General features: G+C 36.2%; 3 protein-coding genes across 21 annotated transcripts in view; 1 reads left to right on the top strand and 2 right to left on the bottom strand.

The window, feature by feature from the left end:
• The window catches only part of uzip (beta-pore-forming protein unzipped), a 28,277-nt gene extending 24,280 nt beyond the window's left edge, over window positions 1-3,997 (bottom strand). The window contains exon 1 of the mRNA XM_011064480.2: window positions 3,650-3,997. Coding sequence (XP_011062782.1) covers window positions 3,650-3,652 — 3 coding nt within the window. The 5' untranslated portion in view covers window positions 3,653-3,997. The remainder of the gene's footprint in view (window positions 1-3,649) is intronic.
• Window positions 1-11,197, top strand: part of Miga (mitoguardin) — a 36,869-nt gene extending 25,672 nt beyond the window's left edge. Inside the window, exons 4-10 of one of the 3 annotated variants that reach the window (XM_087409749.1) lie at window positions 6,955-7,050; window positions 7,701-7,915; window positions 8,369-8,503; window positions 8,747-8,859; window positions 8,927-9,095; window positions 9,178-9,411; window positions 9,480-11,197. In XM_087409749.1, coding sequence (XP_087265875.1) covers window positions 6,955-7,050; window positions 7,701-7,915; window positions 8,369-8,503; window positions 8,747-8,859; window positions 8,927-9,095; window positions 9,178-9,411; window positions 9,480-9,797 — 1,280 coding nt within the window. In that variant the 3' untranslated portion in view covers window positions 9,798-11,197. The remainder of the gene's footprint in view (window positions 1-6,954; window positions 7,051-7,700; window positions 7,916-8,368; window positions 8,504-8,746; window positions 8,860-8,926; window positions 9,096-9,177; window positions 9,412-9,479) is intronic. The other 2 variants (XM_087409751.1, XM_087409750.1) reach the window with 2 other exon arrangements.
• A 2,477-nt stretch (window positions 11,198-13,674) lies between these two features.
• On the bottom strand, window positions 13,675-18,054 carry LOC105151037 (putative ATP-dependent RNA helicase TDRD12). 17 transcript variants are annotated; one of them, XM_011064486.2, is made up of 6 exons: window positions 17,947-18,054; window positions 17,134-17,372; window positions 15,772-16,059; window positions 15,568-15,692; window positions 15,055-15,159; window positions 13,675-14,474 (listed from the first exon to the last, which is right to left on the bottom strand). In XM_011064486.2, exons 3-6 carry the CDS (start codon window positions 15,912-15,914, stop codon window positions 14,356-14,358), a joined length of 492 nt encoding a protein of 163 aa, XP_011062788.1. In that variant the 5' UTR covers window positions 15,915-16,059; window positions 17,134-17,372; window positions 17,947-18,054; the 3' UTR covers window positions 13,675-14,355. The 17 variants fall into 17 exon arrangements, with proteins under 17 accessions (XP_011062788.1, XP_087265886.1, XP_087265892.1 ...); XM_087409760.1 differs by having other exon boundaries at window positions 17,300-17,372; XM_087409766.1 differs by having other exon boundaries at window positions 15,772-15,932; window positions 17,300-17,372.
• Window position 18,055: the final 1 nt, after the last annotated feature.

Below are 18,055 nucleotides of genomic sequence, written 5' to 3'. Positions count from 1 at the left end.
TCCAAAACTACGTTGGTACGTATATTAAACTTCTTTAAAGCCAAGAATTATTTTTCAAAAAATTTTGCAAAATTTCCTGACTTTTCCCTGACTTCCGATTTCGTAGCAAGCCTGAATATACACTAATATGCACCGAGTTTTAATCGAATTTGCTATAAATGGAAAGCACTTAATGATAACAAGTCAATGACACCGAGAGTTCCAAGAAAACTTGGAGGAAAATCCGTGGAATAAAACCGAGTCGCGAGGATCACTTCCGTGAGAGAAACAAGCCCTACCTTCGCTCGAGATTGCGTAACATCCTGACCACGAATGCGGTCGCGGAGGTAATTATTATATTATGATTGTGGGAAAATTAATATTCCCCCCCTCCTCCTCCGTCCCCCTCTTTCGATGTAGAACATGGTACATTATCAATATTCATTTACGCTCACAATTTAACGAAGTGCCCGAGTATTTGATGTAATATAATGTATCGTGTAACGCCGTTATGCAGTTTCGATCAGAAATTCGTAGAGTGAAAATCAAACGGGGTAATCGGGGTCACTAGTTACATCGCAAATCATATTTCGTATGCTTGCGAAGGTAGCATTATACGAGAGTTCCCGTGCACATTCAGCTTGAAAATCGGGTTACACCCTGCTCGACTACCTACGATTAATTACACTGAAAGCATACTCGCGTAATTATACTGTGTAATACATCCGTCATTTTAACGAGTGCACTATTATGCGGTCGTAACGTATATCAAAAAAAAAAAAAAAAAAAAAACAAGTGATAATTTAAACAACAATTCTTTAAGTGGGAAATGCGATACGAATTTTTTGAAATTAAAATTCCGAGCGAGTGTACGTTTTTAATTGGAATGTGTTAAGGGAAAATCAACAAGAAGGCAGAATAAACAGGCAACGAAGTGCCTGATTATATTATTAGCAGAAAAACTTACGGTAGCGCAACGTGACGTAACGTGTAACAGTCTTGCAGTTAAAATCTCATGATTCCTGTACGAGACATCAATCTCGAGTCGCCGGAGAAACGTAATTATATACAGCGAGTTCCGGGAAAAAAAGACACGGGGAAATTAAAATCCGGTCTACGACCGCGGATATGTCGCGCGAAATAAAATCCTGTTTTTGCCCTTCCTTCGGGCGAGGATCAATGACACCCCGTCCTCTTTTTCTTTTCCATCGAGAAAAATATCAGGACGTGACATATCACTAATGCCGAGTTCACCTTGGAGGAGCGATGTTAACTCAGTGTCTTGTCTGTAAAGTCTATTCTACAATTACGTAAGCGTAGTTATATTTACAATTGTTGTAGTTATAAGAATTGACCAATCCCAGTCGAATGTTCTCCGCGTACTTGGCTGTAATTGATGAATTTTCTTACAACTATAACCACTTACAACTACGCTTACGCAATTGTAGAATAAATTTTACATATATTACACGAGTACGAACTGGAATACCGCATGCGTCACTATTATATATGATATAAATTGACTCTAATGCAATAATATTAGGAATTTCGCAATCGGCAATTGTTATCGCGGAAACTCCACGGTATATATTAATCCTGGCGACGGTGTATCACGACCTCTGGTCACGCAACGGGAAGCGTCCTCTTTCATGCGATACAAGAGAGCAAGTCGGAAAAAAGGAAGGGAGAGGGATGAGGAGGGGGAGGGGGGAAGGTACTGGTTATCCTTGGATATCGTTCCCGAAAGAGATTGGAGTTGATTGATAAAATTGCGTGTCGCGTAGTGTCGAAGAATAATTGATAAAATTAATCAGCGAGATTATCTTCAATCGTCTCTAACGATTCCATTTATTCTCGCGATCTCGAAAGGAATCAAAAACAGAGACACGATCGTGTACCGAGAATTATAAGCTGAGAAAGAAATCGGCGATGAAGTCTTCTCTCTCGACCGTCCGAACGAAATTCTCGTTGAAGCTTATCGAAATCCGGTCGCGAATTTCTCAAAGGACGGTTCCTTTTCTAGAACACCCTGTAGTGTCCCTGAGGCGACGACGGTGAATCATCCCACGTCGAGCGACACACTTCGTGAGTCGAAGATAACCCGTTTTCTTAATCGCCGTGTACGCGTTTACTCGAGCGTGCGTTATCCTCGTGCACCGTGGCGGCGTGAACGAGAAAGAAAGAGAGAAAGAGAGAAAGAGAGAGAGAGAGAGAGAGAAAAGAGAGGAAGGGAAGAGAATGATGAGGAAGTGCGCGTGTGCTAGGGGAATTTCCAAGTTCACCAGGCACCTCCATCGATCTGCCGGCTATCGGCGTTGTAGCGGCCGGCTATCAGCAGCCGCCGTCGCCGTCGTCGTCGTCGTCGTCGTCGTTGCCGTCGTTGCTGCACTTTACGTGCCGCGGCGGCGTTCACTTTTATTCGAGGCTAACACCGCCAGGAACCACCACCGGCCGAGCTATCGACCCCTGAACTTGACCCCCATAGAAGCGAAAGCCTAAATCCCACGATTAGATTAGAGTCTCGTGCACAATTCCGGCACATCCGCGAATTCTCGATACGGATGCTTTAGGCTGCTTTCCTTTCAGGAGACGCAGTCGACATAAATGTCGTTCTATCTTTACATTCATTGAATGTCAAGAAAGTTGGAACGACGTGGTTGTGTCGGCTGTGTGTCTCTTAAAAAGGAAAGCTGCCTTAGACAAGCATCTACGATGAATCTAGGGGAGGGTAGGATATAATCTTGAATTAAAAAATTTTCATTCCCCAAGGATGTTCATTCTCATCTCGGTCCAGAATTTCTCTTTCTCCCTCTGCTGCGCGCGCGTCTCGTACACTCGATTTTTGTTGTGAATTGTTGCGCAATAAACAAGGTACGCCCAGGTGTTACCCGCGGCTGGTCGTATTGTTCGCGAATCCCTCGATCTCTCTCACGATGGATGCGTTTTCCCCTCACGAGAGGGGGGGGGGGGGACAAGGAAAATAATGCGATCCCACCCATTTTCTTCTCCTAAGGGGTTAGCGCGGCCCGCAATCGATTCTATTGATCTATCCCGAATAGTCTATCTTATCGAGAATCAAAGGAATGTTTCGTCCTTGTGAAATGCTGAGAAATAATTCGATTCCTTATTATAATCTTATCACCTCTCTCTGCATCACTCTTGAGTGCATCAACCTGAAGTAAAGCCATCGCAGCGTAACGTCTGCCAGCGAATTTATCAAATACCAATTTTTTCGAAATCTCTCCCCGTCGACGCGGAATGGAAATAGAAAACTTAGGGATTCATATCTTCGCAAGGATCTGTTCTAAAGTAATTATTTCAAAAGAAAAACCATTGCAGTGTTTACGACTCTACAAAAAAAGGAGAATGATTTCAGGTAGAAAGGATATCGTTACACAGCGGAAAAAGGGAAAGACATTCTTTTCGCCAAGAAACTATGAAATACTGAATTCTGTTGAATTAAATGGCGTTCATTGTAACTACGTTGCACGAAATTATATATATGTCAAATAGATTATTCTGGCCGTGTCGGGGAGATCAGAATTTTCTCCTGTCGTTCTACGACGACCTATCGTTCTACAGAGAAAAGCGAGACATTCGCAGTAATTTTCTTGCGAGGAAACGTTCTAATCTTCGTGGAAAAAATCGTTTAGGATTTTTCTATACTCACCATGATTCTGTCTGCGTGCGTGCGCGTTCGTCGGTAATCTACTTTAATCCAAATAACGCGCGTACGTAAAAATCGTCGGGGACACTGAAGCGGAAAATCTCTTTCTCGTTTCTCTTTGTCGCGAATTATAATCTCGCGACAACGATCATCCTACGAGCACGGGGACGATCCTCTGTTTCTCTCAGTCGACGAGGGCTTCCGCGTGTCAACGGTCCGTGTATACGTGCGAGAATAACGCCACGATGAAGCGCGCTGCGCGATCGGCGATGAACGAGTGACGTACTGTCCAACAGTGCTGAACGTAGCCGAGTAACTGACGCCAGCGCGCGAAATGCCGAACGCGTTCCCCTCCTAACTTCGCGTCTCGTCCGTCCTTGTCGCGCGGCCGATGAGCGCGCGAGCGTCCGTCCTTCTCGCGCTCCCATTGGTCCCGCAGGATCAAAAACTGCGACGACCTCTTATTCGAATCTGGAAGGACGAAATCCACAAGATGGCCATTTTCCTTGGGAAATTAAACGAACTCGGAGCTTTTTGTCACGTGTTATTAAAAAAATGAAAAATAATATCCACAATTATAATGCAACAATGTTCTCATTTGCGTATTTACGATCGTATTTGCCGCGCATAACATTATGAATTACAAATGTTTGTTTAATTCGTTAAGTTAATCCTCACACACACACACACACATACACATCGCGGTTTGATCTCGATACTGAATGATAGTTAGGGTGCCGCGTCCAGCTTGTGAGGGCGTACGAACTCGTAATGTTTAATTCCGATGAATGGCCCTTCGAGGATTCCGTATAGCCACCCCTGCGCAACGTGCGCGCGCTTTAATATCAGCAACGCGTGTTTTTTCCCAATGAGCGCATTTTGTCTCTCAAGAGTTCATAGAGAGAAACTTTCAATATATATTGTATACTTTATATTATATTCCTTACATTAAATTGCTTGTATCGAAGTGCCACGAGGGGGTGATTTGCGAGATGCAAATTGTAAATTTAAATAAAATAAATTGTTTCATTCGGCGCAAAGTGCGCGAGCTTCAAAGCGGCGGGAGCGCGCGCGCGCGGGTCGTATCGACCCTTCACCATTGGATGACGCATCCTCCAATGACCGGTCGGCCCGGCGATTACGTCACTCCGGGGGTATATTATTGACGCCGGACGTATGCAACGGCGTCGCACTGCCGCGTTTCTCCGGGGGACATCCCTCCGTGTCTTACGACCCCTCGGGATCGTCCTGGGGGTTGCGTAATGACCGAGCATCCGATGCGAGATCGCAGCAGGTTTAACCCTTTCGGGAGAAAACTTTTCTCCGGCGGGACTTCCTTGATATGGCGGAATTCTCTCTGAAAAAGATTAAACCCTGCCACAATTCGCAACACGCGTACGCCGCTTCGAAAATAGATTATTCTTTTGAGTTATGGTCTGACCTGGAATGAAGATGAATCCCACAGGAATGTAGGAAGAAAGAATGTAATTACAGATGTAAGGGAAGAAAGAAAACATGTGCATCTCGCATGACATTCATTTTTAAAACACAAAGAAAAATAACAGAACCTTTTTTTGGTAAACATTCATTTAATATTTTTAAGTAATGACATGTAACAAATAAATAATAAAGCTATGCGAAGACTATTGTCTGTTTTAAGAGGAATATTCGATACGCTATACGAGACATAAAGATACAAAAATACAAAAAAAGAATATATAAAAAAATATGTTTTTTCTTTTGTTTTTGATTCAAAAAAATTCTTTTCTTTCAAATTTTTAAATATGGAAAGAACGCAGAAAATTTTATTAAAGTATCTAAAGGTTTAGCTAAATACAAATCTGTAAAAATAATTTTATTAATCATTAAAATAATTATGTAATATACTCAAATTGGTGGTAAAACGTCAAAACTTTTTGCAGTATTGCTTATTTAGCTTATTATAACGCTTGAGAGTCTTACGTAACAATTATGAGAGTTCAACAAAATTCTTTCCAGATCTGTATCTGGCTAAATTTTTAGATACTTCAACAAAATCGTTGTGAAAGGTATACGATCTGCGAAGCCGATCCGTTTCGAGAGGAACACAGCACGAGATTATTACAGTAAAGTGGCGCAATACGGAATACGTGTTTTGGTCTTCTCCGTTTCCTCACTCAATTTCAGGAATGCAATCTTTATGTTCGCCCGCCGAGCGTGCCACAAACAAACCGGGGCGTTCCGGGCACGTCTCGTGTGTTGTGCATTCTCCCGCGGGAGGGACAGATGTACACCCTCCCATCTCCAAAATTAAAGCTGTCGACGAAAATTAACGTTGTGCGACCGGAAATCCTTCTCCTGCCTGTTCCTGCCGAACGATCGACATTTTATACGTTTCCGAAAATCGAATCGCGTCACGCCTATTAAAATCCACTCGTCCATCGCGAATTTCGACCACCCCGAATTCGTCAACAAGTCAAAGTCTAAACAACTTCGAGCAAACTCTGATTAATTTAACAATTCAATGATCATTAATTCAAAACTGAGAAAAAATTTATAATAATATAGAATAGAATACCAAAATTTTTTGCGATATTAGTTGGGCAATTATTATGTTTGAATTTCCGAACAAAATTAGTTTTGGACTTGTATCTAACTAAATTTGTAGATAACTCAGCAAAATTCATTCCATGGAGATAAAGTTCCGACCATCCGACCTGCAAAGCAGACTTGACTCTCTTTGAAAAATCGGAAATAACTCAAGAGGAACAAAATATCCGTCGTAATTGATTTATTGTGTTGTTGTCTCGTGATCTCACAATACTCGACGCGAAAACGATTTTATATCTCGATAAGTTTATCAAGTATCCTCCATAAAATTCGTTACGCCACTGATTGGCAACCATTTAAACGATGAGTTCCGAAGAGTCAATTGTCACGCGAGATCATCACGATATCGATCTCACGCGTATTGTTCTAGTTTCATTGGTCGGTGTTGTATACTTATAATTGTCAGTGACGGTAAACGGCACAGATTGAAAATGATGACGGATCAGCCTTTAGGACATTAATCGGTGGGGGAGGGAGGGGGGGGCGGCCCTTCAAATTAACGCGGCGTATTGTCGGACTTCCGTTGTGGCAAATTGGTGAATGTTCTCCGACGACTTACGAAAGATTGACTAAAGGGAGAGTGACGTCATCGACTTGGAATTCGAATCCCTGAAGTCCTCAAGTGTAGCGATCGTCCTCGACTCTCTCTTTCTTTCACTTTTTACCGTCAATCATTCGCGCACAGATCGACATTAATTTCGAATTCATTAATTTTCTAGAAAAAAGCGTAATTGCCTGCGCGAGAAACGATGGGAAAGGTATATATTCTTCTGGCTGGCTGGAAACTGGGCTCGAATTCCTACGTCAGAAAAGATGTATTAAAATAATCTCAATATTTTAATATATTTTTTTATCTTATTTCATCCTAATATATAATATCTTTGTAAACATCATAAAGTAATATGAAATTACATTTATCACACGAAAAGGATGACTTTGCTAAATTATTTAAAAATTTAATTAGATACAGATCGCAAAATAATTTTGTTAGAATATCAACATAATAGGTCTGTTCTTTTTGGTTGAACTGCACCAGTTCATCTTTCTTCTTCTTCTTTCCTCCTGAAGAGAAAAGAACAGCCTTATGTAAAACTGGTTGCTCAAACTCGTTGCTAAAATGTCAGAACTTTTTGCAGCATTACTCATCATGCTTGAGATTCCTACAATGATTTTAATGGTCCGGCAAAATTATTTTCAGATCTGTATCTAGTTAAATTTTTAAATGCTTCAACAAAATCGTTCTTTTCATGAACGATTAGATGAGTGGACTTTTACGCTTCGCTATCAATAACCAACATCATTAATTCTTATTATCATATGTTATCTATTTTCCCACTGTGGCTGTAACTTAATATCTGCTTACATTTCCTCTTGAAGAGTTTTCGGATTATTTTAATTACTTTAATTACGAAATATGGTTTATTTTTCTTCTGATATAACCGGACTCAATTTTTTTCCCGCCTAGATAAACTGATGCCGTTCTCGTTGACAGGACTCGAGGCGTTGGAGAAGGCCCTTTATTGCTGGGAAGATGCGCTCACCGCGTTCAGTTCGACTCTTGGCAACGACACCTTGGCTCTGCCGTCGAAAGCCGATGCGGCGTTCACTCACGATGTGCAGGAGCTGCTCGACATGGGCTACCAGATCCAAAACCACGCGGAATTGCTTTTCCTCGATCAAGTACAGTATCTTTCTCTTCTATCCATCAATCTGCAAAATTAATCCGCTGACTCAGTATGACCACGAGATCCAATTTTCAATCTGAAGAGACCACCACCCGTCTTTCGCGGGCAGACGAAGTACGGAACGGATGATCATTCCATTCCGTTGCATTCATCATCAATTGCCCTTCTACCGGTCCGGTAAAAAATGTGGGAAATTAATCCAATTTAAATGACGACCGCCCCGGGGGTAATTAGCGCAACGAGTCACTTGACCTGACGCCAGCCGCCGGGAATTGTTGCGGAACGTTAATGGCATAGGAAGTGAATGACTTTCTCCGAAAGCAATCTGAGTTTTCGAAATGCAATACATCGAGAATTGGGCATTCATTATCGCGAGATCTATGATTTACCCATATCGCATCCAACTTCTGACCTTTGTCTACTTACTTTATCTTCTTTTTTTCTACAGCACTCCGTTTTATTCCGCAACGACAGTGAGGAGAGCCTCGATAAACCTTCAAACTTTGGTGCACGGCTATTTGGTTTCAGGGATAAAGCTGACGCCGCATCCTCGCCCGAATCGTTCGAATCTGCACGTGACGGGGTGAGTTATATGCACGAGACAGATAAATATAATCTGTCCGTATCCCGCGACAGATTAAACGGATGTGTTGAGTGGCTGTGGGACGTTAATGTAATTCAAAGACGTGCAATAACTCTCGAAAAATGATCAATTATTTTATATCTAATAATATCTATGTCATGTATTTATTTTCATAATTATGATCTGTTTCTGATAATTCTCTTGATAGAAGAAAAACGATAGATTAGCTTCTCATTATTTCAGGTTGCGGATTTACGTGAATTCGAAGAATTTTCAGAACTATTTCCACACTTTGAAAAGCAAAAGCTTTATCATGCTGCTCTTAAACAGTACGAAGATAAAGGCATTCCTTGCAGGTAAACTGGTTCAGTTTATATCTGTATTTCTATACGTATGGTTATAACATATAATCATATATTACAGGAGACTACACACAGAACTCGTAAAGTGCGGATCAGACGTGGAATATTTAGCGAAAGTATACTGCCTGCGTCAGGCCTATACGAAATTATTTAATTTACCTACGGCAACGGCATATATAGTTGACGTAGGCCGTCAAGTCATTAGCGATTTAATTATGTATGCGGATAGGGTAAGAATATTAATCGAGTAAACAAACATAATATAAACATTCAAATCGCTTGACATTAAAGGAAAAAATTTCTATATTACAGGATCCTAAGGATTATTTAATGTATTATGAGCGTATGATGGAGTTTCTACAAGAGCCACGCAATCATAGCATCATGGAGGAAGAATTGACCGCCCGAGGTGTCAAGTGCATGAACTTTTACGACGTGCTTATTGATTTCATACTCTTAGACGCGTTCGAAGATGTGGAGAAACCACCATCATCCGTCAGAGCTATAATTCAAAATAGATGGGTATCCGCCAGTTTTAGAGAAACTGTATGTACATGAATCTAAATTTTCTATCGCGCTTTTAATATTTATCTAATCGTCGATTACTTTTAAAGGCGATAGGAACGACGCTCTGGTCCGTCCTGGCAGGCAAGCGAAAGATGCTGAAATACGATCAAGGCTTCTTGGCGCATTTCTACTCCATCTCCGAACAAATCTCGCCGATGTTCATTTGGGGATTCTTGGGTTCCGAAGAGAGCCTACGTTCTACTTGTCAATATTTTAAGGAACAAGTAATCGAGTTTCTTGTAGATATATTTAATTTCTTCAAGGTACGGTACACCACGGTCGATGATCTTGCCGTGGATATTCTCAGGGAAATGAAGCTAAGAGTTGACAATATAAATCAAAGACTGTCATTAGAAGGTTGCTAGTCAAATTAAATAGTTGTTTAGGCAATAATTTTAATGCAATATATTGAATGCGCTTGATATTACAAATTACATTGCATATACTGCGTTCAATCTATATTGTAAAATAAAATGTTAATATCAATATTAATGAAATTAAGGCAGATAAGTTGATAAAAGATGCAGCACATCATCGCACGTTTCAATTTTCATTACCGCGCCCATAATAAGTAATTGTAGTAAGCAGTCTGTGAAATTATCTTATGAAATAATACCACAGAGTGACATTGCGCACCCTTCCTGTTACCACCAATTGGAATCACGCATATGTCGAGTTTTACCTAACATTTGAATATATAAAAGTATATCAATTTTGCAGAAAACATTAACGGGCTCTAATGTCCAGTTCTATGAATATAGAAAATATAAAAAAAATTAATAAAAACATTCACGGTAGATTTTACATAAAATGGATATCAAATTTATAGGCACTAGACTTTATTTATAAAATTTGGGAGATTAATTACGCACACTTACAATTAAACGTATGATGTTATTTATTTTTTGACAGAATGAGTAAACGTCTATCAGTCATTGTGATACAAATTTTGTAGATATTCTGTAAATCATTTTGCAAGATTTGCAAGCATGTAAAACATTGTGACCTGTTAATATTTATCAATGTGTAACACACAGTCGCATTTTTTATTTTATTTTACAAAGGTTTTCTTTTTAATATCTTTAATATCTTTAATATCTTTTTAATTCTTTTTAATATCAAAACTTCGCATGGATTGTAAAATGATACTTCAGTGATATCTTTCTGTATTATTTAAAAGATTATGATGTATTTTAGTAAAATTAAATTTTATAATTAATTATGATTTTACAATTAGTTGTGATTTATGTAATAAAGCTTAGAAGCATTTAAGTGTAATTATGTAATATAATGTCGTTCTTTATAGATATAAATAATATAATTTTCTTATCGTAATAAAAAAAAGACCATTTCTAAGTTTTATGAACAATCTCCCATTGCGTTTTAATTTTACTAGATGATTAGTTTTACTAAGATATTCAATTCGTCTAAAAATTTAGTGTTTTTTTATCGTTATTTTATACAAGTCACATCAAAATATTTATAGATAAATTACAAATTATACATCAGTTAAATAGCAATCCAAGATTAATGCATTGCCAAAGATACATTTATAAAATGTATTATACTTGTATGAATAATTATTATGAGTCGTACGCCAATCAATTTAATAACATTCCGAACATAAGCTATACGTATAAGTATGATAGTACAGTATATTATATAAGTACACATATATAGGATGTTTCATAAATGCATGTCAATTACTTTAAGAAGTAAATTTATACACTAAAATAAATAAAAAAACGTCAACATATATCTTACATATCTTAGTTTTCAAGTTATGGATGATTAAAGAAAATGCTCGTTTTATGCGTCAACACACGTTACTGTACATTTTAGTACAGTCTCTCGACATTATCTAATTTTTATAAACAATATCCATCAATAAATCGGACAGAATTTCAAACAGTCAAATATTTTATATTCACGAGTTACCGTTCTAGGTGTACAAAAAAGTTCTGAGCTTTAGATTTGATACAACCGAAATAACAATTTAAATTTTATATATCTTCCCGCCCTTTTGCGGTTTTAAAGCGTTAACATTTGGCCTTCTAAAATGCCATACGGTTTGGCGTTTGATGCACATAACCTCAAAAATCAGTAGTGTTCACGATGGCAATAACAAAAGAGCATATTCAATTTTCCATCCACTTCGCGTTTCATCTGAAGAAAAATGCTGCTGAAGCCACTGCAATGATTTGTGCTGCATATGGAGAGAACGCTGTAAGTCATGCTACATGTAAAAGACGGTATCAAAAGTTTCGCCAAGGAGATTTCAGTCTTGAAGATGAATCGCGTGCTGGACGCCCTGAAAAGATTGAAACGGACGAATTGCAAGCACTGCTGGATATAAACTCTGCGCAAACTGAAAAGGAGCTTGCAGAACAGCTTGGCGTTACGCAGCAAGCCATTTCCGTACGATTACATACGATGGGAAAGGTTCAGAAGGAAGGCAGATGGGTTCCACATGAATTGTCCGAAGACAACAAAAATCGACGGCGTGACACTGCACTCACTTTACTTTCAAAGTTCCGGAAAAAAGATTTTCTGCACAAAATCATTACAGGCGATGAAAAGTGGATTCTTTATGATAACCCTAAACGTAGAAAATCATGGGTTGATCCTGGTCAACCTTCGACATCGACGCCAAAGCCCAATATCCACGCCAAGAAGGTTTTGCTCTGTATCTGGTGGGATTGGAAGAGTGTGTTGTACTACGAGTTGTTACAACCGAGTGAAACAGTCACGGCAGACTGCTACCAACAACAATTGATCAATTTGAGCGATGCATTAGAAAAAAAGAGGCCATTTACTGGCCAAGGACGTCGTAAAGTGATCTTGCTTTTTTGTACACCTAAATACTGTTCTAAAAGTGGCAAAATAATAAATGTACACTTATGCTGAAATCGGCATGCATTTGATGCATTTATGATGGTCATGCTCGACGGTACTCTGTCTCATTTCCATCTTGAAGTGAAAACATTTCTAAACAATGCATTCGCAAATCGATAGATAAGGCGAGGCGGATCCACCCCATGATCTCCTCTGATCTCAGTTTATTAGATTTTTATTTTTGAAACCATTAAAAATCTATTGTGTATTCAACGCCAGTAAATAATCCGAATGATCTGCGAAAAAGGCTACGAAATGGATTTGAGACTATTCGAATAATATCTTTGAACGATTGCGGAACTCAATACTAAGGCGTGAAATAGCGTATGTTGACGCACGAGGCGAATATTTCAAATATTTTTTTTTAATCGTCCATAATTTGAAAATTAAGGTATATAGGGCGTGTGTTCATATGTTTTTTATTTATTTTAGTGTATAGATTTACCTTCTAAAATATTGACATGTATTTATAAAACACTCTGTATATAGAGAATGGAAGTAACTCGTTATTTGTAACGAAGTTTACTTTTTTTAGTAACTTTACTGATAACTGCGTTACTTTTTTTTTGGTAATTGTAATGATAATGCAGTTAATTTTTTCGGTAACGAATTTTAGTTACTTTTATCGTTACTTTATACACGATTTTGTACATGATTCGATTGGACACAAACCACTTATAGTGCTTGAGACTAGAAAATCCTTATGATTGATGGTTGTTGATTTTAGAAAAGTAACGAAAAAATAATAAAGAGTTACTTTCTCAAGTAACAATAATTGTAATGAGTTACTTTTAAAAATTGATAATTAGTAACTTGTTACTTTTTCTCCTCTGTAACTGTAACTTGTAACTTTTAAAAGTAACTTTCCATTCTCTGCATATATATATATCATATAGAATGTATCATATAAGAATATACACTGTTAAAAACTTCATGAAATTTAATATACTTTTACACAATTTTAACTTAATTTCATGACATTACATTAAATTTAATGTATTTATAACTGAAAAGTATATATTTGTACATGTACATGAAATTTAATGTATTTTTTATGAAAATTTATTAAATTTAATGTATACGTTCATTATGTAACTACTGTAATTTAATTTTCAGTTAAATCATTTATTAATCTTTTAATTTCATTCATAACCATGAGTTTCATTTACATATAAAGGAAGCTCGTGCTTACATTTTTAACAGTATAGTATTGATGAATGATGAAAATACATTTAATTATTTTTACTGAAAAGAAGTATATATGATAATAAATGTATTAATTTCATGACATTTGACAATTTTGTAAATGATAATCCTTAAATATTTATTTTGTAAATAATTTAACTATTATATATGAAATACGTATCTTATTCAACAAAATATTATATTTGAACAAAGGTACCATTTTAATTATGGAAATAAAATTACGGACATAAACAAGACATAAAACATCACATAACAATTATACTTATTTTAAATTATACCTTATTATTTCAGTCATTATAATCAATATCAAGAAGTTTAATCATTAAATTGCGGATAGTTTTTAGGCTCTGCGTGTTCTGACATTAAAAAAGACCACAAAGCGAAATTCGTGTTATGGTTCTTTTGACAATCGACCAATACGCGTTCTGGCTAAAATGCCACAATAAAATGAATGTGTAAATAATCATGTTATAATTCATGTTTACATACTCATTTATTCATAATAAATGATCAGAGCGCGTTGTGGCATTTTAACTTAGAATGCGCTGTGAGCATTTTTGAAAGGGCCACGGCACGAATTTCGCATTGTGGCTAAATCTCAAACGCCATAACGCGTTGTGGTCGATTTTTTCGCTCTGTGAGAGTTTTCTTTGAGCCTAACATATACAATAAGGTACAATTAAAAATTTACAGTGGAAACATTCCAATGGAAACTGTAAAAAGTCATTATCAAAATTACTTGTGTAATAATTATCAAAAATTTCTTGTGTATACAATAAGTGTTAAAAATTCACATTAAAGAAATTGAATTGATATAATATATTAACCGTAGTGAACAAAATCCATATAATCATCCTCAGACTCTTCTTCATCGCTAGATGGCACAACAGGCATTAAATATGATATATTATGCTCACGTTTGTACCGTTCGAATCTACCTACTACAAAACAAAATAAGACATACATGAATAACAGCAAATTCGGTTGGACGCAGTAGTATGTTGCATATTAAAGCTATGGTATACTGATTTATCGAATGTAAGAAAGTGAAATGCAGATATTTTGAATTATAAAATATATATTTTACTTAACAGCATAATAAAATGTATTGAGGATTTCACGGTTTAATTCTTTATTAAACACATTTTTACATCAATTATGTACGATTTTAACGTACATTGAGTGCGTCCAATCGTGCGAATTTAATATAACGGTGCAGTCAAAATCTCACTACAAATGCTCTAAAATATTTGATTGAATAATCAGAAAAATTTTACTAATTGACTAATCAACGAATGATTCAAAGCATTTGTAGCATCATGTTGATCATACCCCAAGTTTAAAAAGAATTGGAAGGCTAAAGTCCTGTGTGCATCCATGATGCTATAAATCAATCCAAGATTTCGAGTTGTAGCATTACATACACAAGACTTTAGAACTCATCTTTATTCATTTGCAAATAATAGCTAAGCATCTTGTTAAAAAAAATATATATATATAAGTAAAAATAATTATTCTTACTGTCATAAGTATTTCGAACGTGATTTGTCTCTTCTATACGTTCTGAGTCGTATGATATAAGTGGATTCTTTTCTTTGGACTTGATCAATCTTAACCATGGATACCCTATTAAAACAAAGATAACAAAATATAACAGAGATGTAAATCTGTTCTTTATAGAAATAATAGTTGCTTTTCATTTACATACAAGTGAAACTGAGTCTGAAGTGAGCTGAGCACTTCATACTCAGATTAATGACATCATTACTTTGATAAAAAGTTCAAATTATATGACAACATAGGTTCATAATCTTAGTTTTAAAGTTTCGAATTTACGAGACTTATTAAAATACATAGTCTCGATTTTGTGCAGATTATAGGTAAAGACTCAGTTGAGTCTTTAGTAAAGTCTCATTTGTCAGAATACAAAAGAAACGCGCATTCAACTGAGTTATGACGTCACAAGTGAAAATTATCTAAGAATCGGTGTAAATGGAAAGCAGCTATTTTATGGTGAGAAAAAAATTACTGTACATTTGAGTGCCTTCAGAAGATAGATCTTAATTTCTCTCACGAGATTTTTGTGCACTGTCTTTTCTGCTACCACTGCTCCAAACAGATATAGAATGAGGTAGTATTTCTTGTCATTTATCTCTGTACTGCAACGAGATTTGAAATTGGATTGTTTCATGTACATCAAATATGTATTTCTCCTTTTCCTCTATCACATCTGATTACCTGAATTGTAAACAACCATTTTCAATTCGGAGGTAGTAGTCGGATACGTCGATCAATTGAATAGAAATAACGACGCTGAGATCTGTCTGATACCATTTGATTGTTGGGTTACGGTAATCAGAAACGAGTTCCGGGCAGTTCATGACTGTGTAATCTTCTCACTGAGAATCGTTCATTTAAGCCACGTTTTCTTCGGACAATGATATACGATACTATTGCTATACTTCGGTTGCAACAGTGGTCAGTGTGGTGAGTGTGGTGAATATGGTCACAGCTTGCAAGTCACGACTTTAAAAATTATTCTAATTTTAAATGTGTCATATACATACATATATGTATATGACACATTTAAAATTGGAATAATTACATTAATATATATATATATATATATATATATATATATATATACACACATACAGGGTGATTAACATATTTCGTCACCCATCATAAGCAGATAGAGTGAATGAACTGAGTCGAAAAGTCCTCTACCATTTTGCAATTTTCGCAATAGTTAACAAGATATTAATTACTAAAAATTGCCAAATATTGGTCTTGAATAATTTTTTACTGAAATACTATCAATTTTATAGAAAAGCTGCAAGAGACAAAAATCATTTATTTTCTTCTTTGATAAAATTGTGAGAATTTTTTCAGAATTTTTTAATACATATTTTCTCATGTTGGTAAAAATAAGAAAATGCAATATTAAAAAGTTGATAAAAAATTCTGAAAAAATTTTTAGAGTTTTATGAGAAGAAAATAAATGATTTTTGTCTCTTGCAGTTTTTCTATAAAGTTAATAGTATTTAAGTAAAATATTATTCAAAACCAATATTTGGCAATTTTTAGTAATTAATATCTCGTTAACTATTGCGTAAACTGCAAAATGGTAGATGACTTTTCGACTCAGTTTGATTCACTCTACTTGCTCATGATGGGTGATAAAATATGTTAAAATCACCCTTTTATACATATATATACACACTATCAGTATTGAAAATCCATAATTTACGTAAGGCATACATGGATTTTTAATGCTAACAGTATATAATATCCGAACCTGGCCTAAATTAGGTTAGATTAAATTCAGATCCGACATTAAATTTATTATCTTTTATTATATAAACGTGCATAAATAAGTTTGCATACTTATTGTACTGCTATAATATCTTACATATTGCTGCGAAATTACAAGTTTCTCTCTATAGTTATCATATCTATTGATTATCAAACTGACAACGTTAAAATCATAATTTTAAGTAAAAAACGAATATTATTGAGTTTTAAACACATGTTATTATATGCATATGTCTACGAAATTAATAAATCCTAAAATTAGTATTATATTTATTAGTTTCTTACTTAGTCATTCAAATTTTAAGTCACGAGAAAGACCTGCCATCTTTAATAATATCTTGTCGGTAGTTCCACTCATGATGTACAAGATATATCATTTTATCTTTCTTTAATATTCGTGACATAACAATAAAGTGATAAAATATCATGCATAGAACAGAACGCAACACACCTCTAACAGTCAGGCCAGCCACTGAGCTAAACTACACGTGCTTTCATTAAAAAATAAATCATTCTATAAGGGGCTGCGCACAATGAAAAGAATAGAGAACAGAGATAAAAATTTCAATCTATCAGAAACTGTGTATTCCACAATATATGATTTCTGATAGGTTGAAATTCTTAAGGCCTAAACACAATGCGAAAGCAACAGCGATAGCGATCATAGATATAATAATAGACCGAGCGTGTCTTTTACTTTGGTATGAAGATTAGGTGAAAAAGGACAGAGAACAGATGCCACGTAGCTTTCTCTCTCTGTTCTTTGAACATGTCACTCTTTCTGTCATACTCAAACTATTTCTCTACTTTTCTTTTTTTTCACAACTCACTTCCCCCCTCCCCTTTCTTTCTTCGTCAGAAAGAGAAAACTATACGGTATCCATTGTCCGTCCTTTTCTACCTAGTCCTTCAAACTTCACGCTTGATGTATTCTTATTGTCTGTGATAGCTTATGTGCATTGACATATGTGATCTGTTTTCTGTTCCTGCACTAGACTGTTCTAGAATTCTCTTTCTCGCTTTCGACAAATATCAAACATATATCTATCTCACTTTAAGTTCCAAAAGTGTACACTAGTTCAATCACAGAAAATAAACCTCTTCATTCCCGTATATTGGATTCCTCTGTTGCTATCGCTATCGCTAATGCTATCGCTATTTCTATCGCTATCGCTGTGCCTTAATGGAAAGTCGAACTGCGCATGTG

The sequence above is a fragment of the Acromyrmex echinatior genome, chromosome 9 (assembly GCF_024713525.1).
Source record: "Acromyrmex echinatior isolate Ae372 chromosome 9, ASM2471352v2, whole genome shotgun sequence".
Taxonomy (NCBI): domain Eukaryota; kingdom Metazoa; phylum Arthropoda; class Insecta; order Hymenoptera; family Formicidae; genus Acromyrmex; species Acromyrmex echinatior.
This window is presented reverse-complemented; position numbering and strand designations above follow the sequence as displayed.

Excerpts from the sequence above, each read along its gene's own strand:
- LOC105151037 (XM_011064486.2), bottom strand. The coding sequence starts at position 15,914 with ATGAACTGCCCGGAACTCGTTTCTGATTACCGTAACCCAACAATCAAA. Across the intron at positions 15,693-15,771 it reads AATGGTTGTTTACAATTCAG|TACAGAGATAAATGACAAGA; the intron begins GTAATCAGATGT and ends ATCTCGTTGCAG. Across the intron at positions 14,475-15,054 it reads CGTTCGAAATACTTATGACA|TAGGTAGATTCGAACGGTAC; the intron begins GTAAGAATAATT and ends TTTGTTTTGTAG.